Source organism: Poecilia reticulata, chromosome 8 (genome assembly GCF_904066995.2).
Source record: "Poecilia reticulata chromosome 8, P_reticulata-male-v2, whole genome shotgun sequence".
Lineage (NCBI taxonomy): Eukaryota > Metazoa > Chordata > Actinopteri > Cyprinodontiformes > Poeciliidae > Poecilia > Poecilia reticulata.
This window is the reverse complement of record NC_088837.1, coordinates 10,355,065-10,379,545: the sequence shown is the minus strand read 5'-3', so window position 1 is coordinate 10,379,545 and position 24,481 is coordinate 10,355,065. Positions and strand designations below refer to the sequence as shown.

At 40.6% G+C, this 24,481-nt stretch overlaps 1 protein-coding gene and 1 long non-coding RNA gene across 2 annotated transcripts in view; one reads left to right on the top strand and one right to left on the bottom strand.

The window, feature by feature from the left end:
* Window positions 1-12,108, top strand: LOC145552503 (uncharacterized). The gene is made up of 2 exons (XR_014088572.1): window positions 1-84; window positions 11,868-12,108. It is a non-coding gene; the product is annotated as an uncharacterized LOC145552503 (long non-coding RNA).
* Window positions 8,590-24,481, bottom strand: part of nherf1b (NHERF family PDZ scaffold protein 1b) — a 27,828-nt gene continuing 11,936 nt past the window's right edge. The window contains exons 2-6 of the mRNA XM_081609845.1: window positions 17,426-17,596; window positions 14,464-14,617; window positions 12,027-12,070; window positions 10,360-10,479; window positions 8,590-10,252 (exon numbers count right to left, since the gene is read on the bottom strand). Coding sequence (XP_081465971.1) covers window positions 10,115-10,252; window positions 10,360-10,479; window positions 12,027-12,070; window positions 14,464-14,617; window positions 17,426-17,596 — 627 coding nt within the window. The 3' untranslated portion in view covers window positions 8,590-10,114. The remainder of the gene's footprint in view (window positions 10,253-10,359; window positions 10,480-12,026; window positions 12,071-14,463; window positions 14,618-17,425; window positions 17,597-24,481) is intronic.

Sequence of the window (24,481 nt, the reverse complement as noted above, 5' to 3'; positions counted from 1 at the left end):
TTGAAGATGAAGCGGAGTTTTTGTTGGCAGCGATTCAGACCCGCCAAAACTGCCAGCCCAGCCAGGGAGCCAGGATAGTTACAGGTAGCAACTCTAATATTAATCACAATGTGTGAGTTAACTGATTATAAACTGTACCAGCCCAGCCGCCAAGCTTTCATCTCCTTTTGACTCTCCTGAAGGCTGAGTTATAGTCGCGGTTGTAACAGTTCGCGTTTTTGAGCCAAGATAGCGGTATGGCGTTTATAGTTAATGTTTGCATTGGAGCCGCCTGGGAGAGCGGCGCGCGTGATCCGCACCGAGTTGCAAAGATCCAGAGATGCACGAGGCGCTGCGACATGCTGCGCATGCGCCGGCGTCAGCTCGTGCCGCTACGTGTCCGCTTCAACGCGCACAATGAACCGAGCTCATGATAAATTAAAACAAATTCAATAATTTCCATTGGCATGATTTATCACTTCTCTTTTAATTTCTCTTTCTTTCAACAAAAAACTGTATGATAAAAGCTTTCAGGTTGGTGCTTTGGTCTCAGCTAAACCTTTTTTTGAAGGAACATTTTATTTACAAAGACTTCAAAATTCATTTTATTTGTCGTTTTGTTTATTTATTGTGGATATTTGAAAGTCAATAAATAAATAATAAATTTGAAAGAATATTTGCAGTGTTAAATGTTCGTTATAATTTAAAGTTTACTGATCTTTCAGATTGTGTTCTTGCATTATAATTTTTCCATTAACATTTATTACTTAAAAATGGTCTAAAAACAACAATAATATTGTTTATCAAAAATCAAAATTTGTTATTGTGACAGGTTTACACACATATGATATATAGTGCAGTTAGTTTACTGCCATGGATGGCATAGTTACTTTGAAAGAGTAATTTGATCACTCAATGAAAAATTCATCCATCAGCTAGAAAATGTGCATCTCTTTTCCCTCCATCGTTTACGTTTGTGTCACTGGTGTTACATATGAAACGTATCTCCCCAAGGAAAAAGAAAGCAACAATATGTGTTTTCTAAAAATAATCACAAATACGTAATTTGGATACGTACTTTTAATCTGATTATTGGATTGTAAATAGTAACACGTTAGATTACTCATTACAAGGGGTCAGATTAGAGTAACACATTGATGACACCATTGTTTGACATTTTTGCTCAAGCTATTTACGGATGTTTCAAGTTTCCGATTTGTGTCCACCCCAATGATAAACTTGTTCCTACGCCCTTGGACGCCGCTCAGTTTGTTAACGTGGGTCAGCTGAGCTTCTCTCTTAAACTCATGTTTTTGACTTTATTTGCTCTTCTTTTCTCATCATCTTCGATCAGATCCAGATGTTGCCACGCAGGCCCAAAGCATGACACTACCACCACCGTGTTGGACAAACTATTTGATGATCAAAATTTATACTTTATACTTCCACATTCACATATGTAAACACTCATTCATTCAGAACTTTTACAGTCTTTGTGGGAATGACTCCATGACACCCTAATGAAGGCTGTTTTTTATTTTTTTATTTAAAGTTTGCTTTTCTGACTGCTCCTCTAATATTCCACTGTGCTTCTGGATTTTGGCCCAATCTGTAGTAAACATCAGACAGCTGGTGGTGTTCTTGTTGGAGAGCACTGGGTTTTTCTCCTTCCAGCCAAGTCATAAACACCAGTGTATTTCAGTAGTCTCTCCACGGTGTACTTACTTGACCATAAACACCTTTGTCTGCTCCACACTTCCATCAGATGTGGTGTAAACACAAACCTTTTGGCAGCTCTTAGTTCTGATCTACAAACCACAAAAACTGACGCTGCAGCGTCCATTTTCCCCGCGTTGGCGTTTCTTCGTGTCGTCCTAAAAATCTAGGCTGACGTGATGAATCTATCACGAGTTTCATCAACCTTCAGGAGTCGCCTCGTTGTGCAGCAGGGTTCATCGGTTTTCCCACAACGAGCTCTGAAAATCTTCTCTTGGAGCCGAACCAGGAGGAGACGGAGTCTGAAGGAAGTGTGTCTCTGTCAACATAAACTGAGGAAACGCTCCAGGCTCTCGTGTTGCCTTGTTATGTCACCAGATCTCGCGGAGAGCTCCGGCTCATCCTTCCTCTCCGTTCCAAGGAGATATCGTAAATTATCGAAGAGGCTTTTCCTCTTTCGACGACATGCTTGGACTCTGCGTTAAACCAAACCCAGTAGGACCCGAGACAAACATGCATGTCAGCACGACACCGTAGCATCTTTAATGGGGTTTGATGGCATGTTTACAGGAGAACTCGGTCACAATGTCCAAAAATGTTTGATTAGTCATGACTTCTGCTTTCCATTGTGTATGAATTTGGCTCTTTTTAAAGCAGATAAATATTTCTGGAATTAAAAAGTATGTAAAGGGACCTATATAAGGTTCTATATGAGGTTAAAATATCTCCAAATATAAATTTTCAGTGCAGCAAAGAGTGACATATTGGGGTAAAAGAGTTTCCACCAGAGTCATTTGACAAAGGCCAACCAGTTGTTCAAGAAAATACTGAGGGTCACCAGCCTGTGAGGACTGGAGCTTCCTATCTCCGGCCTATAGGGACTTTAACTAGACATATGTGCTTTCATCAGACAAAACAAAGTTTGAGTTAAGAAACTGTCCTTTTTTGGATTTTGGCATGAAACACAAGATGTGAAAAAGTATCTGATGCTCACTGTTATGTAGAGAATTGGTGATGCTGTAGGCCTGTTTCTTGTCCATTCGACCTGGGAATCCACCATGACATCACAAGCTGTTTTAATTACCGTTTAATTATCGTCCATCGCCTTTTCTTTCCAAGAGGTGGGGTACTTCCTGAATGGATGCAGAAGTCATGACACTTTAATTTAAACTGTTCTGGTATTTCTCCCTTAGCACCCACCCGTTTTAAATATCTGAAAATTTGGCAATAAAACTCTTAAAAAGACAAATGTCTTTTCAGTTCACGCCACAGCAATCTGACTAAAATGCTTATATGTTAATGAGATGGTGAACAAACGCCCACGATGCGTGGCCCTCTGGGCCTCGGTGCAACACCCTTCGGTGGTTTAACTGGAGTAGTCTGGCATTCTCAGAGTATATTTAACCCTGTGGCTCCCCTGCTGGATGGCCCCTCCATATACGGAGCTGAGCGTGCGGAGCCAGAGTGCGCGGCAGAGGTTGGAGAAGCGGCGGCGATGATGGGGTGATGGATGGATGGGCTTTGTGAACAAGATGGAGGGAAAGCAGCCGAAAGAAGGCAAAAGAGCGCTGCCGCTGTTTTGTTTTTTATTGACTTGATTTAATTTTATGTCCTCAGTCAGACTCATAAAGGAAATCACAGAATACAAACTAAGTTTCTGTGACTTTTTGAAGGAAAAAACAACAACACATGCACACACACACACACACACCATTGAGCAGAGTTTGACAGGAGTAATGATCAGGATGGATGCACGCTGTAATCAGAAGACAGTAATGGCAGCCATGTGAGGGAATAAATCAATGTGACCTTGCAGACACAAGTGTAAACATTTTTAAGCATGTCACCGTGTGTTCAGGAGAGAGTGAGACAAACAGAGAAGCAGTCAGACAGTGTATGGCATGCATCAGATGAGCGTTTGTGCGTGTGTGTGTGTTTGTGTGTGTGTGTGTGTGTGTGTGTGTGTGGGTTGGTGACAGGTGTTTTGCAGGAACGGTGTTAAGCTGTAAGTGTTTTCCCAACCCGAGCCCTATTCCTGGTGAACACAGATGCTCGCACACACACACGCGCACACACACACACACACACACACACACACACACACACACACACACACACAAGCGGCGCCAAGTTTTAAGATCCGAGTGACTGCTTGCTGCTACGCCCATGATGAAGCTCCTCCATCAGAACCGGGAGGTCCGCAGGTGTGTACCGTGATAAGACTGTGGGATATTGTACAGAAACATTAGTGGGAATTTTATTTCTATTCTCTAAATGCGCGTATCATCAACTCAAGACAAACTGAATTTACGAATAGTAATTTTAATGAAACAAGGTAATGGATACTTTAATAAAATGTTCATTTTAAGCTTCTTTAAACCGTCATCTAGTTTTGTCCTGTTCATTTTTCTCTTATTCTTTTTTTCTTGTGGTAAAATTACCACAATTTTTTCCAGCTTTTATTTTATTTATTTATTTTTTTATTTTTTTGCCACAATCTGTAACATACATAAACATGACTGCAGTTTCCCCTAAGTGCATGCATAGTACATTATTCAACTATCAACAAACTATAACTCTCATCAGATAAACCTTTTGTTGTTTATTCCACTTTGTAATCAAGCAACTGGTTCCGACATGGAACGGGATTTGACGTTTTAGACATCAAGCCACTAATGCAGACGTAGGAATAAACCAACAAGTTCTTGGATCCTCAAAAGGCCCGAAATATCACTGGATCAACTTGGAATATATTATTATTATTTTATTTTATTTTATTTTTTTACCAAAACTATGATCTGAAAGGGGTTTCTGTCAGCACAGAGTGACTCAACTCAAAGAAGATCTGCTCTTGGGTCGAATTTTTAGAACTAGAAACGTGCCGAACAAAAGTGCAAACATTTAGCAACCATTTTGTGCCTCTGCCCATGAATGCAAGACAGCTGTTTTTACATGGAAAGATCAACTAGGAGATGATTGCTATGAACTAGTGAAGGCGAATGGGAGTTTTAAACTCAGGCTTTCTGCAGCAGCCAGCTGCACTGCTTATTCTAACTTTTATCTAAACAGGAACAACGTCTGGATGGAGATGCTTATTTTATCAGAGTGACTGCTGTGTGCATTCACACCCTTGAGTTCCTCCACTTTTTTTTTCTGTACACTTTTTGCCACTTGACTTCTTCTGCAGACTTTGTGCTTTTTAAACTTTCCCCATGTTCTGCTCATTCAGGATATTACCAGCTTTTTGGTATTGACAAATTCTATGGTTTATAAAATATGAAACTTTTTGTGATCATCGTGGGCCCCATTGAAATGAAAGGAACATTTCTGAAAAGTTATGATGAGCTCTTTAACTTCAACACATTTATGCCACTAAAACCTAAAACTGTAGTTTTATCCTTCAACTACTTCGTTGTGCGCTTATTTAACTATTTTCTTCTTTTTTCTTACAGTTTTCATAAAATCCCTCTTCAAGGTTGTGCTGGTATTACGCTTTTTATATTCTTAAAAAAAAAAAAAAAACATTGGCCCGGTAGCTCTAAGGATTCCCAATCTAATCCTCCTTTTTAGCCCTGCTTACAGCATTTTCCTAGGAAATGCAACTGTTCCTGTCTACAAACAGTACGACACCGTCTTTAAACTTCTTGCTCAAGAAAAAGAGTCAATATTCCTTCTCCCAAACCTCTGCATGCGGCAGTATGGCGCGAACTTCCTGAGTGATTCCTAAATAGCTCGATGCACTGGGTTAACGCGCCGACTCAAAAAAAAAGTTCCTCTCATTAAAAGTGGATACCAGCGATAACTTGAAGTTTATTTCTGCGTTCAGACTCGTGGGGGGGGAGAGAGAGCTGATGCCAGCACGGCTGTAATGGCGGCCTCAAGGCGTATAAATCACCCGCAGTATGCGTGGCGTTTGATTACCACACCAGAGCTGGAACCACAAGAGCCCAGTGTTGAAATATCAGCCAAACGGAGTCCATCAGGGCTGCTGTAGAGCGATCTGTGTGCGCTGATAGTGCCGCGGAGAACAATGGCCACTGCATCAATGCATGGCAGGGCGAAGGAACAGGAAATGACTTCTTGTTTTAACAGCTTGGCACCGTTATGGTGAAATCTCACTGGAAGTAGCGGGGCCGGCTGACTTGGTTGTCCCAGTAAGATGTAATTGACAGTGTGAGGGGTCAGAAGTAGAAAGGGGCTGCAAAAATAGTTAGCTGAACAGAAGGTCCCACTCCTCCAGAGCCGGTTGACAACACTTCTATTAATAGTGAGGATTGTCCTTGGGTATTTTTATAAAAGGTGTGTGTGTGTGTTAGCGAGAGAGAAAGAGAGAGAGAGAGAGAGAGAGTGTGTGTGTGTGTGTGTGTGTGTGTGTGTGTGTGTGTGTGTGTGTGTGTGTGTGTGTGTGTGTGTGTGTGTGTGTGTGTGTGTGTGTGTGTGTGTGTGTGTGTGTATGCGTGCGTGTGCAAAGCAGAAAAGGATGAGGATTTCTCAGAGAAGACAGGAAGAAGATCCTATTACAGCAGCAGACGCGGCTCGGCTCATGCGTCAGACCTGCCGGCTTATATCGCTCCCCTCAAACCTTGTCCTCCGTCTCCCCCTTCATGCACTTAATGTCACACATTCCATGTAGCTTTGAGTTTGTCTGTAATTTTCACCACTGACACACACACACACACACACATCCCCGGTCTATTTATAACCCAGTGCGAGGTTTTAAGGTAAAACTCTGATGACTCCTTGTCTTACCCCCGGCCGCATGCCTTACATGGACCCCCTTGGAGCGCACAATCACTTAGCAACCGGCAGTGTTTGCACCTAAGCTGTGAAGGTCCGGCGCACGACGCCCACCTGCCCTTCGTCGTCCTAATCGTCAGCGCCACTGCGCGCCGTCCCGCTCAAGTCGTCTCGATACTTATGGATTTTATTCACCGCAGAAACTATAAACCCTGTGGACAAACTGATAAGAGCTGAAATAGTTGGAGGTCTGAATATAAAGATCCGGGCTATAGCCACACGTTTACAACACCGATTTGTTTGCTGATGTACAGTGGAGAGATGGCGCTAAAATACCACATCTCCGAATCACACACATTCAGAATCCTTTTACTAACCAGGAGGACGTCGAAGTCATGCTGGTTTTACTGGGAGATTAAAATGGACCGGATACGAAAACAGCATTTTGACATTTGAGATAGTCTTTTACTTTGCTTTCCCACACACACACGCACGCGCACCCCTCCACACACACGCACGCACACACGCGCACACACACAAAGAAAACAATTGAAATGCATCATTTAAGGTTCAATATTGATTTGGTGAAATTTAAGAGACCGCTGAAAATTGTTGGTTTCTCTGATTTTACTTTTTATAAGTGCATGTTTGCATAAAATGAACGTTGTTCTTTTATTCTACGAACTACTGACATGTCTCTGAAATTCAAAGCAAAGATTTTGTATTTATTTGCACAAAAATGAGAAATGGTCAGAATAGTGAAGAAGATGTGGAGCTTTCAGACCTCAAATAATGTAAAGAAAACAAGTTCATGTTCATTTAGAAACAACAAAACTAATGTTTTAACTCAGGAAGAGTTCAGAGATCAATATTTGGTGGAATAACTGTGAGGTTTTCAGTGCAGTGGGCTATTTTTTTTCCAGAGCTGTATATAAACCTGTCATTTACACAGCAGCTCTGATACAGTTTGGAATAATCCTGATAATGTTGCATTTGCTGCTTACAGCTTTCAGCCAGATGGAAAGTCCACACACCACAAGAGATCCAAGATTGTCTTTTTGAAAAATATTCCTCAATATTTTCAGAAAACTCAATTAAAAAGCAGAGCTCTGGCAGTCCCTTTCGTAACGATATTATCTCTAGTGCTGATGCTTTGCCAGCGCGCCCATAAGCAATTATAACAATCACTATAATCCACATTGTTGGACTATCTTATTACAACATTTCCAATTTACCAGATTGTACCCTGATGTCCCACAATGTCATGAAGTCCAATTAAGTTCATTATCCCCCCCAGAGAGGGACGGAGAGCGGCTCACAGAGTGACAGAGAGCCGCGGTAATGACGGGAGGAGAGTGTTGGAGCAGAAATGTCAATGCTATTAGAGAGAGCTGGAGAGACATGTTGGAGGATGAGTAGATATCCACGCAGTCTGAGGGGGAAAATAGTGAGAACTGGAGGATACAATATGGCAATAAGTGGTATAGTTGCATTAATTAAGGCCAACCTTAAATTTGTGCTTGTTGAATGTGACATTTAGTGACCAGGTACAGGAAAATGGATTGCGTAAAAGCATGTTGGCATCAATTTGGACTTGAACACTGAGGTGACAGAGGCATCTGGAGAAAAACAAAACAAAACATTCTAATAAAAAAAGACCAAGCATGTTATGAGTTCTAGAGTGGAAAAATATTTTCTTTTTGAAAAATATCCAGTCAGAGCAGAAGTATTCATATCCTCCTGCTTTTTTTTTTTCCACATTTTATTTTGATACAATCGCAAAGCTTATGTTTTATTGGGGTTTTATGATGGGTAAAATGTAATTTCTCTAAACTTGGAAAAGCGAACACTGCAAGAGTTCGCACTCAAAGAGTGTTTCAAAAAACCTCACATCACTAAACACGCCATCTCCACTTTGAGAAATGGCGGCGGCAGCATCATGGCGAAGGGAGGCTTTTCTTTTTCCGGGGCTGCGAGTTCATGCGAATATGGACGGAGCTGAAAACAGGAAAATCAACGAAGGAAACTAAGCCAAAAGCTGGAGCTGCTGAAGCATTTTCAAATATCATATTGGTGATAGTGGTGTAAAATACAGCTTTAATGTAATGCACAAAATGAAAAAGTTCCTCTACTGATCATTCAAACATACACCAGCCACACTTTTCAGGTTTTTATTTGGAAAAATGACAGTGAAACATAAATATGCTGTACTTAGTGTTGAAATGTGACATTGCAAGTTTAAAAACTCTATGGGGTTCAGAAAATTCTCAAAACATAGATTTGAGAATATTTCTTTTATTTATCCTCAGATAACACAATATTGTTATGACAGACACACCACAGATCTGAAAATCCTTATTGCTTCCACAAAGTACAAAAAAAGCTTTCCACAGAGTCGGTTTTTGTCTCCGCTCTTCTTGACAGTAGTTACTACTACTGATGAAATCTACTGAGGCACAGAAAGCCCATTTGATGTTCTGAATGACAGTTTTTAACACACACACCTCACATTTTCATTTCTCCCGAAGTTATAAAAACCTCTGATAACATTTATTTGAGCCACAAGCAGTTACAGCGATGGCCACAAGGGGACGGTAAAGGTTTCCAACATGGCTCACACGCTCAGTAAAGTACGCATTTGTTATGGCTGGATAAAAATCAGTGGAATTTCAGTCATAAGCCTAGAAACATATATAAGAAAAGAAATATATACATACATATATTAAACAATAATGCAAATTAAAATATAGTTATTTCCAGTTTTCAGTGGTCCCCACCCAAAAAAAAAAAACTGGATCACATTTAAAACAATTTTATAACAAAGCAGCTATGTTTATCTTATTGAATAATTAAGGATATCTAATAGGGATTTAGGTTAAAATGCTATATAAACTCAAAGATGACAAGAAGGACAAACTATGGAAACCCTGAGAAGCAGGTGAAAATAAAATGTTAATTTTCTATCGACTCCAGATGAGTCAATACAAAATGACTGTATCTTGTGTTAGAGAGCATGTTTCTAAGGTTTTGAATTTTACACGCAACACATAAAAACATGGTGGCAGCATCATGCTGGGCTTTTCTTCAGTAGGGATGTGGAAGTTGGTCAGAGAGGTGATTTAATCATCACTAAAATATCAAAAAGGGTTTAAGCGTAAAAAGGACACACAGTTAGAAAATAGATTCTAGGGGGAAACAAGAAACTCTTTCAGTGATTTTTTGTTTGTTTTTGGGAATCCATCTTTTGGGGAACTTGGAAAAAAAAACTTTATATTAATTGACTGATTGTCAGGCGGTCGCTATGTGGTTGTTTTGACAATAAAAAGTTCAGTGTTAAAATCTGCAACTCCTTCACATTTCCCCATGTGCCTAACACACACGTTTGGTCAGTCACACACAGAAGGAGAAAACCGTCTACTCCAACCTGACCACAGTATGGATCTCTGTTTCATTTGGCATACATATATTTCTTCTGGTTAGAAGCACATAAAAAATATACAGTATTATATACGGTTTATAATAATGTGAGGAATAATACCTAGAGGAATGCTATATTTTACAGAACAGCATTAACTTTCCATGATGTATCTTTAGAACATCGTCATAATAAAATACCTCTCTCTGACATCTCTAGGAAGGATTTCCTAAAATTAAAACTGGGCTTCGCGTGAACGCAGGCGTCCTATAGGTTGCTGAAGAGCTCGTTTTTCTTGGTCCAGTCCATGGGTGGGGCTCTCTTGTTGGAGCGTTTCTGGTGGGTGAGCTCTTTGACCTGCTGCAGCGTGAGGTTGAGAGCTGGGATGGCATTTGTGACCAGACCCTGAGGAAGAAAACAAAACAACATTTTTTTAAACTCACCTATTTAAAAAGGCTCTACTTCAAGAACCAAATCATATACGAGGAGGTTGATTATTTCCCGCGACGTACCTCGGGTGGGGTGTGTGCAGACGGGGTTGTGAATGAGGCGTTGGACGATGCGTTGGACGGGGAAGGGCTGACGGAGAGCTTGGAGTTCCTCTCTCTCGCTTTGGGTATTCTGCCATTCACCTAATCAGACAAACATTTATCGGCATTCCTTCAAAAAGTCAAAGAATTTATGCAAATATTAAGAGCAAGACAGCAGGAAGTCAAGCTTTGTTGTAGTATCCGATTTCGCCACATGGGGGCAGAGTTGGATTTGAAGTATTTCAGACCCGACTCACTTTAATAATATAAAGTGCCACATAGCAACAAATAAATAAAATAAAATAAAATAAAAACAGGGCAAAACATTCTCATCTAAAAATTTTGCTCTAAATCTTTAATAGCATATTAATGTATTTTTTAGCATTATAAAATCGCCACATTTATTTTGGAAAATAAATTGTAGGAATTTCATTTTAAAAAAAAAAATGAAAAGCTGGTAGACAAAAAAAAAATAAAAATTAAGAAAATGAATCTTAACTTTGATGCTGTATCAGTAAAAACCTTTCCGGCTCGTTTGGATCATGGACTTGTTAAACACTTTTATCCACCAGTAATCCAGCGTTTCACCTGACCTTCAGGTTCATCTCCTCCCTTTGCTGCTCATCGACGCGCGTTACGCAACAATGCACGGAAGAAGTGTGACCGCTGTTGCACATAACGTTCCTGAGTAACAGGAAGTGCCGCTCAGGTTTCACTCTGCATATCTGGCCCAAAGCCAGAGTCAAATTGGTCAGCATAAAAAAAAAACAAAGCAGTTTCTCTTAATTCTCTGTGTGGGCGAATTCACCTAAAACAATATCACTTACATGTCGTTATAAGTGTATTTACACAGAGATGAGATGTCCTAGATATCTGGCACTTGTGATGCAAATGACATTGAAACAACAAACACGAGTGCAAGGTTATGAGGTTTTGTTTGTATATGCAATACCTGATTTCAAAGAAAATGTTTGGCAACTGGGAAAGTTAGTGGAAAGGTAAACAGGGATTCAGAGTCTGGCTGTACCCCCGGTCGCTAACGAAAGCAGGAGAAAAACAAACCGGCTTTGCTGTATAAAAGTTTTATAAATCTTGTTAAATCTGGACAAAACTGTTCCTAGAAAAAGAGGTTTTTGTTTTTTTCCATATACAGTCTATGAAGCACACAAATCATCCAAAGCTTTTGGAGAACCAGTGGGGCGGAGCCTTTAGCAGATCTCCACACAATAAAGACCAGAGTTTTAAGACAATAACAGGAAAGGCTGTTCTGTAAACGTCTTTGATTAATAAGTAAATTCATCAGTGTTTCAATTTTCCAAAGTAGCACGCCACTTTAACAAAAAAAACAAAAAAAAAACAAAAAAAACAACAAAAAAAAAATAAAATATATATATATATATATATACAAAGTTATATTTTGCTTTCGAACATCCTTGGTTTCAAGGAGATCTTGAAGCAGAAAACTATTCTTGTCCTTTTTCTGTTGGCAGGAAGAAGAAGAGGGAAGTCGCCTCTGTGGGAGACTGGTCATCTTTCCACACTTCAAAGTTCAAATCTCACACTAAGTTTTTGTTTCAAAACCAGCTCATAAAAAAAAAAAAAATCTCTGAAATCTCAGAGATAAGTCCGTTACTGCTGGATAATCTTACCTTCTCTTCTGTTTCTCCATTAACGACTGGCTCTGGAAGTGGACCTGCAGAAAAAATAAAATAAAAAAAATCACTGCAGTTAGCCAGGTAAATGTCTCAATCTGTCTCAGTAATTCAGCTAATTTTTATAAAAAAAACAATAAAAAAAACATGCAGGAGTTCTTTTCTTTTCAACCACATATTGAAAAGTCGAAGCTTTAGCGTTACCTTCCATCCTATTAACTCCCGTACTGCCTGAACAGATGACTTCTTATAAGAGACAAAACAAAAAATCTGTCTATTTAAGAATAATTTTAGATTTAAATCTTCTAATCCTTATGGCCTGTGTACCTCTGTGACCTGTAATCTTAAAACAAGCCTCAACGTAGCCCTGGCACGAGTGGCAGTTTTGTACTGGACTTTGTGGAAACCGGACAAAGTGCTGAGCAGTGAAGGCTGCTTGGAGACGTGCAGCGGTGTGTGTCGGTTTGCTGAGTGAGTGGGCAGCGTGTGGAGAGCTGGCAGTTACCTGGGAAACACCTCGCTGAAATCTTTCCCTTGCAAAGAGGGTTATTATTTCTAATTCTGGACTGAGCAATATAATCCGTCACGGAAGTATAGAAAGTAGAAGTAAATTGATTAAAATACAACAAATTGATGGGATGCAGGTAGAAGTTGTTGTTTTTTTAATTAGTTTTAAGCCAACATCTTTTTACCGTTCTGCACTTTGAGTAGAATAAGTTCGACAACATGGGTAATTAGTGGGGCTATCTGCTCTGATAGCAATGCTGCTACTGGCTGCTTGGCACACCAGCTTCCAGAGCCTGAAATATTCCCAAACAGGCTATTTAGTCTTTTTTCAGCCATCTGATCAGCAGTTTGCAGCAATAGGTGAGGGAGGGGCAATGCTACATAACTTTATACTTTATTGTCATTGCACAGCACCACTAAATTGTATCTTTGACAGCCTGAAGGTTCACGAGTTTAACAGCAAACAACCATAAAAACATGTCAGGAACAAGAAAATAGACCATACAAAAAAATCTGACACTTTTTTTTCAGTTTTAGGTTACAGCTCCAGTCCCCGAGGTTTACAATGTGTCCTTGCTTCAACACACCTCATTCAGACAGACTGATTATCTCCTCAGGATGTCACTTTAGCTCTGCAGAGGCCTGATAACAAACCATTCGCTCCATTCAGGTGCCCTACATCTAAAACCCGCAGGAAACCACACAACTTGTGTACCATACTAAGTCCGCACAATGTTGTGCTTCTGTGGTAAAATATCCCATAATTTGTACAATTTGTCTGACTTTGGCCAATAAAAGTAGACCCACAAACACAGAAAAAATTAAAAGGAACCTGTCTGGTTCTAAATATTAATCCTCAAAGTCCCAAGAGGCTTAGCTGAGGCTCAAACTGATCAAACTATGCAATTTCTCTGCCGACTCAATTTACCTGACTTATCATTGACTGAGGAATCACTGGACCAAGTAACCTTATACGTTTGATATAAGGAGACTAAAATGAAAACTTGTTTTGGATGCAAAATAAAAGCCTTGAGTTGAGACACAGAGTTCCTCTACTGTTGCCTTTTTTTTCCTATTTAAACGTCTCTGCCTGGGTGCAGAGACGCTCATGTTTATGAAAGTAACCTTTTGGCAAAATGGTTCTCAAGGTCCTTATTAAAAACTGAAGGCCACAGTGTTGACTGTCTTAGACAGTGTTGACTGTCTTAGACAGTGTTGACTGTCTAAGGAGCAATCTTGTGTTTTCTGGGAGAGGCTTTTGTCAGAAAAAAGAACTTTACTACAGCTCCCTCTAGTGGCTTTATTAGAAAAAAACAACAACTCACAACAAACCTCTTCTTGAGATAAAAAGGGCAAAGTAAAATGAAGTGGTTTGTGACCTTCACCTGCACTCTGAGATGCATCCTCAGATTAAAATAATCACATTTGAGAAAATTCTGTGAGATTATTCAAATGTAGTTTTTGTTTTATACATATATGTATTTTGGTGTTTATTTGCACCGTTAGGCTCAATTTCAGAAAATCTCTTTGCCCTCAAAAGTAAACAAGCCGGCTCCTCTCTGATCCGTCTGTTCTGATGTATTTATGCTGAAAAGATTAACTTTCCCTGCAGGGCAACAACATTAGGTGGTGGGGGCAGGAAGTGGTTTAGTGTCTGTGATCCTCAACAAAGAGAAAGAGAAAGAGAAAGAGAGAGAGAGAGATATAGGGAGAGAGAGCGAGGCTTGTAAAGAAAATAAAAAAATATATAGCAGAAGAGAGCCAAGGAACAACAGGGGAGGCAGTGAAGTGGCTATAAATACAGCCGGTGACTGACGATGAACCTGGAGAGAAACATTACGAGATAATTGCAGTCATTCAATCAATCACTGCCTCACAATTGCTGCTGATGGGAGTAATGGTGGTGGTGGTGAAGCAGTCTTCTCACCAGTTAAGTGCTCGGAGGTGGGGGTCACCCTGCATCTCTTGAAGAAGGCGTCGGTGTCGGGGTCCACCACGAGCAGCCGGGTCACGTCTCCGCCCGCTTTGATGGCGCCGACCACCTCTGAATGCGTCTTCCCCTCCACGGAGACGCTGTTCACCTGAAGAAGATGATAAAAAAAAATCCTTTTACTTTAACCAGGCATAGATTTTTTTCCCTGTATGTTTGCTGGCATGTGGTTTATCGCTGTCTTCTTTTCTCAACAGTATCAAACAGGAAGTCCTGTGTCCACACAAACATACACAAAAAAAGATGGTGCACATTCTTCCATGTATTTACAGTCTTTTCAGAGACTATCGTCCCTTAAGAACGGCTCGATCCATCATGGGCCAGCTTTCAGATCAAATGATTATTTTTCTGTTTAAATCTCCATGGGAAAGCATGTGAGAAATGTCTCAAGCCATCTGTGTGTGTGTGTGTGTGTGTGTGTGTGTGTGTGTGTGTGTGTGTGTGTGCGCGCGCGCGCGCGCGCTTGAGTGTGTTTAGGTCACTGGGTGGACCTCCAAGACTTAAGCCCAATCCTTACAGAGGAAGCTGGACAATAGCAGCTCGGCCAGTAACTGCAGCAACAATGGCTGTCCGCTCCGTCCTCAGTGGGTGGCGTAGCCGTCTGGGGCCCTCTCAGGGAGTGGAGACCCAACTCGAGACTGAAGCACATCCTGCAGTCTGCTTCATCCCCCTCTTCTTCCTTTCATTACCTTTAATTGTACTGTTGCTTATTTATTTTTTATTTTTTTGCAAAGAGGAGTGCACCAGACTATGCTCCAGCTAAAGTACTGCAGCTACGGCCACATTGTTTTTGTTGCAGTATTGTAACTTGTAGCTCAAGCCGGCCCTTTTCCTGCCATCTGATTTGTTATGAAATTTGGTTTCTATGTTGCTTTGCCCGGAAGTTTCTTATGCATGACGTAAAGGAAGGTTTTGTTTTTTTTCTCCAACATTTCCATTACAGTCGTTATTTATTAGTCTGACTCCGGATTCTCAGCGTCCACAATTTCATATCATTCTTATGGTGAGCAGTTTATTTGCTTAGTTTTGGAAACTGTATTTTTTCATTACATCTGCAGATGCAGTTTGAAAATGCTATTTCTAGTTACTAGTAAATATTTTTTGCAAACTGCGGTTGGGTATCTGATATCTTGGTCGTAGATTGACTTATAGATGCAAATTTCTGCGAACCACATCCACAGAGCCGCATTTATTGGTCCTGGTTAAAGAAACACTAAAAACACCTTAATCTCATTTTGAAAAGGTTGTGGCAGTTCTCCGTCGGTGCGTTTTATTCTGACCTCCCCTTGCCCAGCATCGTCCGTCATGCCTCCAGTTGTCTAAAACTTGTACATTAGATATTAGCCTAATATCTACACCTAAAATATTATTTTCATTTTTATTGGCTGACATTAAATCAGACTAAACATTCCCTCATGTTGGTCATTTAAGATTACCTGAATTATGTCTTTGTTAAACATAAAGAGAAACCTTTTATTGCTTTGTTTTTTTGTTGTTTTTTTTTTGTTTTTGTAAAATGTTTGAAGTTTATAAACGGTATTTGGTCGGCAAACATTTTGTGAATCCTCCCACACACCTCTCAAACTAGTTTGCAAGACTGCAGGCCCATTCCTCCTGACAGAACTGGTGGAACTGGGAACGTTTTTTTAGGCTGTGTTCCACGCTCTCCTTTTCAACTCGGCACAAACATTTCCAATGGGGCTGAGATCAGGGTTTAGCAAAGATTGCTCTAAACGTGCTTTAACGTCTGCCACTGAAACGCTTTCATTATAGTTTTACCAGAACGGATCTCTGAAAATTAAGGCGTTGGTCTTTGGAGTGACAATCTTTTTAGTAATTGATTCTACTGTGCCAAGTGGCCTTTCAGTCCAGGCTCATACAGAATTTATTTTACTGTAGATAATGCACTAAATTACCAGCATCAATCAGCATCTTTACACGGTCTTCTGCTTTTTGTTTATATTTTACACCTAAACATGTTCCTCTCTGCGACACACAACAAATGAATGGGAGCAATTTAAAAAAAATGCCACATGGGGTGAAGTCTACAGTTTTCTCCCTGATGTCTTGTCTGACTTATTTATTTATTTATGTCCATAAAAACAAAGAAGCCACGTTCAGGACATGCGTCTCTAATTAACTCAAATATATTGCCAAATCTGTCACAACTTCATCTGGACTATCACACATTTTTGACTCTGGAATTTGAAGAAAGACTTTAAATAGAAGCCACAATATTTTTGACATTTAGAACTTGGAAATCCTTTTGCCTATTGTGACCAAAATCAAATCTAACATAGAGGACATGTGTCTTTATACAGGTTTTATAAACATGATTTCACCTGTTTATGCCCTTTTTAAATGCATGTTCTCATGTTTCCCCCCCATTTTGAACAGTGACTGAGGAAGATTAGCCTCCGTCTCACTGCTCCACATTACAATATTGGCAAACCCCGTTCAAATTTCCAAATGAAATCTTTAAAAATAAGCTCATCTTGGCTGCAGTCAAGAACGACTGAAACTGGTTCAAACAAACAAACATGAATTCATGTCCTTACGCTCTTGATACCTGAAACGTGAAGCCGGCGGATCACAGAAAAGCCCAGAACAGCGAACATAAAAGGCTTTCAGTCTTAAACCACACTGTAGGTGAGGCCTGGTTACACAACGCGCCATTCTTCTCTATTTTCGTCCAAGAAACCCTGAGCTGACGACAGCGGAAGTGTGCAAGGCTAATCAGGATGCGCCTGTGGGAATGTTTTCTGGCAGGTGGCTCTTAAGAGCTCATTTCTATATGAATGTAACAGGACCGATCCAGTTAGACTGAGCTTTAATGGTGTCTCTGTGCTCTTTTCCCGTCCTGTGTGATCTTCAAAGGACTCCAGCTCTTTAACGTTACCTCTACTATCCTGTCCTTCGGCTGCAGGCCGGCCCCCTCAGCTGGAGAGTCGTCATCCACCGCTCTGATGTACTGGCCCGGCCGCGCCCGCTCGCTGTGCAGGTTGAAGCCATATCCGTTAGACCCCCGTTGGATCACGCAGAGACGTGGCCGCAGCTCGGCGCGCTCTTCCTGCAGGACAAAACACACATGTTAGTGATCTGAGCGGCAGGAGCGAAGCGGCGGGTCAGCCCCTTAGGGAGGAAAAAAAACAACTAAATACCTCCACCATGGGTGTCGGTTCAGAGAGGACAAGGGGCACGAAGATGACGGAGAGCTCCTGTGACTCGTTTACCATGAATATAAAGCCGAGGGCGAACATGCAGGTGTCTGCTGCTCCGGCATGCTGCAGTGTTGTGTGCCGTGTTTTCAACAATCAGGGGTAAACTTCAGCGGCGCTTTTTTTCGGCCCACGTGATTCCGAGTGCTCGCCAGGAAGGAAAGGGGGGTCTGTTGATTGGAGGTCTGTTGGGAAGGTTTCTGGAGTATTTGCGAAGTGGGCTCTGAGGAAAAGGGACCGGTTCCGGAGCGGCTCCGAGGAGGACAATGGGAGCTGGGTGTTGACCTCTGAACGCCTCTCCCATCCCCGTCTCGACCAATCCTGCTCCGGGATGGCAGGGAGAGTCGGAGTTGTATTGTCATCCAGGAAAAAACCTCCAGCCTGATCCCAGAGCCTCCCTTCCGCTGGTGGGATGAAACGGGTTCTAAGTTTAGAACCGGGAGGGTTGAATGGTTTTGTCATCAAAGAGGACGGGTCTAAAATAACGAGCGAAATCCTAGAGTCAAGGCGACCTTTGTCACCGTGGTCACACCTGACCTGACGCTCCCTCCCTTAGTCAATTAAACGCTTTCAAGAGAAATCAATGCCCGACTAAAAGCACATAAAACCATTAACTTTACTTATTTCAACACCTGATGCAGCCTGGCTCAACAATTTATCTCGCAATGATTGTTTGTCACTTCGCTGTTACGTAAGCCAGCTGTTCTTACCCAACAACCTACACCAAACTGCTGGGGTTTTGCAGAAGAAAGTGCCTAAAGTGAGAAATTCATGTCCAGGTTTAACAGAAGTCAAAATGTTTAGAGGAAGATCTGTGTTGGCAGAAAGAGAAACCATAAGAATAAACTGGAACAGTTAGAATATATATAAACCGATATATGTCACAGTTTCTACACCAGAGGATGCTAAACTGAGAAATTAATTTCTTATAAGTCACGTTGCAGAGGAAAAAAAGAGGCCACACCACTCTTGTGATTAATGAGTCGCAACGTCTGTGACCCTTTGTAGGAACCCAGCATCTGATAGAAACTGGAAACGTAACCTCTGAGGTTAGATTGACTTAATTTAAGAAAAAAGTCGCCTCGGAAATGAGAACTGAAATTAAACTACATGGCATTATGATCGTCACTGTAGTCTCTGCCAACGCAACATCGCAGCGACAAAGCAGTATTTCATACTGTTGCGCTGTGCAGTGAAAATGCGGTTTCACCATTTCTTCTCTTTTTGCTTTTATGTCACACAAAATATTTGAATAACCTGAGTAAATACAAAAGTTTCAAAAATGATGATTTCGGTAAAAAGCTCTCCAAACTATCTGGGTGAAAATGTGGCTGCCCTCAATGTTAAATCATAAATTAACTGTGAGCATTTTTGGTTTAGTTTCACCAACCTCACCTAAGCCATACCTGTAAAATCAATACTTTTTAAATTAAGACCCGTCTGACAACATGAAATACAAAGATGTTGAAAAGAAACCCATTCAGAAATTCAGAGTTAGGAAAAGGAAATACAAACTCTGTTTTAATACTGCTACTCATGCCAACAGGACTACTTCCTAATATGCTAAAGATAGTTTTGTACACCCTGGATGTTTTTGCATCAGTGACAACAAGCGTAACAAATATAATTTGCAGAAGGGTAGATGGATAATGTGATAGAATTGCATTGCATTCCATCAGTGTCAGCATTTTTTTTTTCCTATTTACTAAAATCATGTTGAGAATCTCTTCACATTTGCTTTCTTCTTTAATATCTGTTTGACACAAGCTAAGGAAGAATTGATGAAAATAAATCAGGTTTTAAACAAAAATGATGCATAATTCTGAATCTTATCCCTGAATGTGTTTCCTAATGACAAAATAAATATATTCCTAACTCAATGTTGATTTTTCCAAGATTTGCATACAGAAGTAAAACGTGTAAGCAGATTTATTACACTTCTATGATGTGGAGTTTCTTTAAATTGGGGCTAAAAATATTGGTAATATCAGGGTCTTATTAATGAGCTACTTTGTGATGAGTGGCCAAAATGTTGACTTTTAAATGATCATATAAATCATCTTAATTTTAATCTCTTTCCTTGGATTTTGTGTAAAGACCTTAGCATATACTAAATGCTGCATAAAAAACAAACAAACATGCATTGCCTTATGAGAGCTCTAAATTGCAAAGATGCAAGTAAAATTACAGAGGGGACAAAAAGGTGGAGTCTGCTTTTTATGCTTTATTTTGCGTCAGTGGGTCTAAATTAGTGGATCGTTTCCTCTCTTATTGCCATTCCCCCAATGCTGCAGGAGCACTTTGCACCATTTTCAAGCTATGTTTAACTCAGAAAAGCACCATCTCTTGTGCAACGTTAAAAACTCCTTTGATTCACAGTCTAGTGACATCTCAAGCCGCACGTGCTAATCAGCGAAACCCTGTCTGCTCGTGACGGTGTGCGTACAGTTTGGGTTTCAAAGCTCCTGCTTGTTTTTGTGCTGATTTCTCTTTCATGTTAGGAAGTTGAGCCATCAGACGGAAGCATATTGAGGAAAGATGTGTCAACAGTTCCTGTTCTTCACTTCCTCTCTTGCCAAAGGGAAAGTTTGAGTCCCTGAACGTGCGTTCATTTCAATAAACATTTATTTTTATTTTTTTCCCATTTCCGGAAGGAACGTTTCGCAATCTCTAATAAAGACGCCATTTGACTTTGATCTTTCGTAAAACTGCGGCAAATATCGATAAGCGGGACAAGATGGTGAGGATTATTTTTTTAAGCTTCCTCAAGAGATCAAGAGCTTCACGCTTGTGAGATGATGCTGGATTATCATGCGTCATGCTACAAAAGGAAATTAGGGATTTTCACAGCCTCTCTGTAGGCTTTGCGGCAAACAAACAAACTGAGCAAGTAACACAAGTCGAGGATTCAGTCCTTTTTCCTTCCTCATCATATTCTTTCGCATGATTTATGTTCTGGGAAGAAAGTCCTTCATGATAGATTAAACACTTCTTTTTAAACTAGTTTCCTCTGAAACATTTTGCCATATTGGACATAGTGTGGTTGCACCGTTAAAGCACCGAGCAGCTGAAGCACAATCACATTTGTTAGCGTCTTGAATTCCCGTCCCGGGTTGCATGTGCTCAGCAGATTCCACAGATTGCCGAGCCGTGTGGAGATTCCTCGACCCTCCGCTCCTGCGTGACACAGACCGTCCTCAGTTGTCCCTGCCAGGCTGAGCTGCGTCCCGTCCCAAGTCGCAGGGATGCCCAACGTCAGCTGGGGGCGCCCACCGAGCGCCGAGGAGTCCAGTGGCATGCCTGAAACGCTTCGTCTTTCTCTTTCCACTTGTCTTCATGCAGATTAGCATATCTAATGTCTAAGTGAGATTAATATAATCACACATCACGTACAATTTAGGACTTTTTTTTTTCTTCCCATCGGAGATCAGTGCAATGCATCATGCTTAATCGTTTCCAACTAGCACTCCCATTAAAACTCTTCAGTTTGAAAGTTGCTACAAACTGGAGATGGGTGAGCTATTCTGGGTTTTGTTCCGTTTTGAAGGCAGATCAGAGATGCAAGATGGTGTTTAAAATAATTCAGTTTTGGCATCAAAGGTTTTCCATTGTAATTGGCAAATTTTAAACCCTCAAAATACCACTTTTTTATTTTTATTTTTCTTAGTCAAAGAATCCGTTTCTGGTTTTGGATCCTTTTGAACTGTATTTTTACATGTTTTAAATATTCTGCCTTAGGTGTGTGACACTTTTGTAGAAATAAATCTTGAGCTTTAGCTCCTGCTTTGTTTTTAAGATTCACTTCACAGCTGGATGTGATCGTGTTCCAGATCTGTTCTGGCTTCCCTCAAGCTCTGATAACAAGGAAACATCACAGTTTGGTTTGACATAACAGCGCCTGAAACTGAAAGGGAGGATTAGCTTCTATTTTTGCTCTTTTGCAAAAGGAAAACATTTGTATACAATGTCAGACAGTTACAATAGGCTTTGCTTTTTATCATTTTAAGATTCTACAAAGGACTTTTATTGTATTTTGTATGCTTCCAATCTCATAAAGACACAAAGAATTTATTTTAAACTTATTCTCTGTGCTCTCACGTGTCAACAATCATTGCTCTGTGGTTTGCAACAAACATTTTCTTTATTTGGACTCACTACAGATTGAACCATGAAGCTTTCTATCACAAACCGATCGACTAAAGTCAAATAATTTCCTACACCGTAGAAGAAATTAACAGGAACAACAGATGCAACAGCAGATGTGACTAGCATAGTTATATTGCACAATCAACTAGTAAACACACACACACACACACACACACACACACACACACACACACACACACACACCGAAAGAATCTATACTCGTGGGGCAGTTTTACAAAAATCTTACCGTTTTATCATGGAACATACATTTAATATAAGGGCAATTAAGTTCAATATTATGACAATAAATCACTTTACTATCCTATGTGGCTAAACCATGACACATCATTAGTGAAAGGGTGATTATGTCTAGTTCCTTTCAGGGAAAGCCTGCAAGGAGCATCTGTAAAATCAGAGGAACTTCCCTGACCAGAAGGTCGCCTTCGACATTGTCAGATCTAGTGTTGCTTCCCGTTTTTTATTCAAAAGTTAAGTTTAAACTCTCATTGTATATATTCCTTCCTTATTTGTGTGTGCTGAATATTGCCTGTTATCAAACGATATTTTTATGAACCGCTTTCTCATCCAAAGAACTGAACACACACTGCATGTTTGACGTCATAGCTAAATGACGATCCCTCGTCTTTCCCATTTTGAAGAGTTGCTAAGGCCTCTGTGTCAGGTCATGTTTATGCTACAGAGAAACAAGAAGTCCCTAATTTCAACTTAAAAGCCTAATTTATACAAGTAAAACAAAAATAAAGACATTTTTTAATTGTTCTTCCTTTCTGGAACTCACTGTGGCACCATAAGATTAGCAAAAATAAGTTTTTGCTAAGTTTATGTGCACGTTTATTGTGCATATAAACGTTGCACAATCTTGTATGTAACAGGGGTGGTGTGTAAGTTCAGGGGAAATTAATGGGTTAATTTTTTTAACCCATAGCCCGTTTAATTTTTTAACCCTTGTTAATCACAGGTGTAACAAGCCTAGACCATATATGCCCTGAGAGTGTAATATCAGCTCAATTTATAATGTAAACTTACTCAAAGTGTGACGTAAAATGCCAACATGTTTAGTTGTTTTTATTTATTGCGTTATTAAAAACACAACCAATGCTGGAATAGTCAAATTTAAAAGGAGAAATTTATTATAATTCAGTTTAATTCAATTCAGTATACACACCAAGTCCCAACCAGTCGTCTTCACGAAAGTAATTTCAGTTCAGTCATGATTATATTTCAAATAATTCCCATTACTAAAGATCAGTTTATTTTTCAAATGATTTAAAAAGTTCTCTGTCTAAGGAAACCCAGCAGATTGCACCGAGTCATTCACTCCTCCTGGACAAGCATGTCGTTGCGTTGTGTTGTTGACTTTACAGCAATCTCTCCACACCGACCAGGCATGTGGCAACAGCGGAGAGTAAAAACTTCACTTTAACAGGAAATAACCTCCTGCAGAACCAGAACCTGTGTGGCCATCTGGCACTGCTCAGTTAATTATAGCTAATTATATTTTAGAAATCCATCGGATTATCTGTAAAACTATTTTAGCCTGCACCAAAGAAAATGGCCAAAATCAAGCTGATGCTGCAAACACGCACACACTTCTAAACAAGATATTTAACTCTGACTTCCAAGTAGGCTTGACTGATACGAATCTTCAGAGAGTCGCAAATGTCATAATAAATGCCCCTCATGTTTATCACCCACCGCCTGAGCCAGCAGCCATTCTGCATTATCCAGTTTGTTGTGCTGATGCTGTTCAATGGAGGGGAGCTGGAGCCATAAACCACTCAGTGTCTGGCACAGAGGGAGCAATCCGAGTGTGATATTCAGCTGCTGTGGCCCTGCCACTCAGCCAGCCACTTAATTCACGTTTTCCCTAATGCTCGGCCAATTTAACGAATAACCACAGGCAGAAACGTCAGAGGAGAGCATCTATTTAAAAAAAATATAAACAAGGAAAGAGCATTTAATCCAAAGCGACATTCCAAATTTTCCCGTTAAACCACAGCAGCGGTGCATTTCAGCGGCACATCTTTATCCAGAACAGCCGACATGCTGTGAAATCACACTTTCTGCAGATCGTCAGTGACAACTGGCTATCGGCCATTTCTCCGTCAGCTCTCTGTTCAGACTTTGACCCCATTTCCCTTGTCGTGCCAATGAAGCAAGACGTCTCTCACATGAGTCTGGCCTCTTTGATCAGCATCAACAATAACCGCTGAAGTGACATGCAGCCAGGCACCGTGGTTGCTCCATGACACGGGACGCCGTAAGCGAAGCCTGGTGGTCCTTGTGATTGTCATGAGCAGGTAACAGCCTCAAGGTCAGACTCGATGTAAATCTTGGTCTTTCCTTAAGCATAGCACAAATTTTTTGTGCTTCTTGCGTGTGTTGAGGGAGCAAGGCTGGGTTTCAAGCTGGATCATTGTACCAGGTGGGAGGCTAGGAGAGAGGGGAACAAAGCCCTGATGGAGTCCAACACGCACTGGGAACAGGCTCGACTTTGTGGCGAGAATGTGAACGCAGCTCTTGCTTTGGGATAAAGGAGGACTGGATAGCTGTTAAAAGCTGCAAATTGG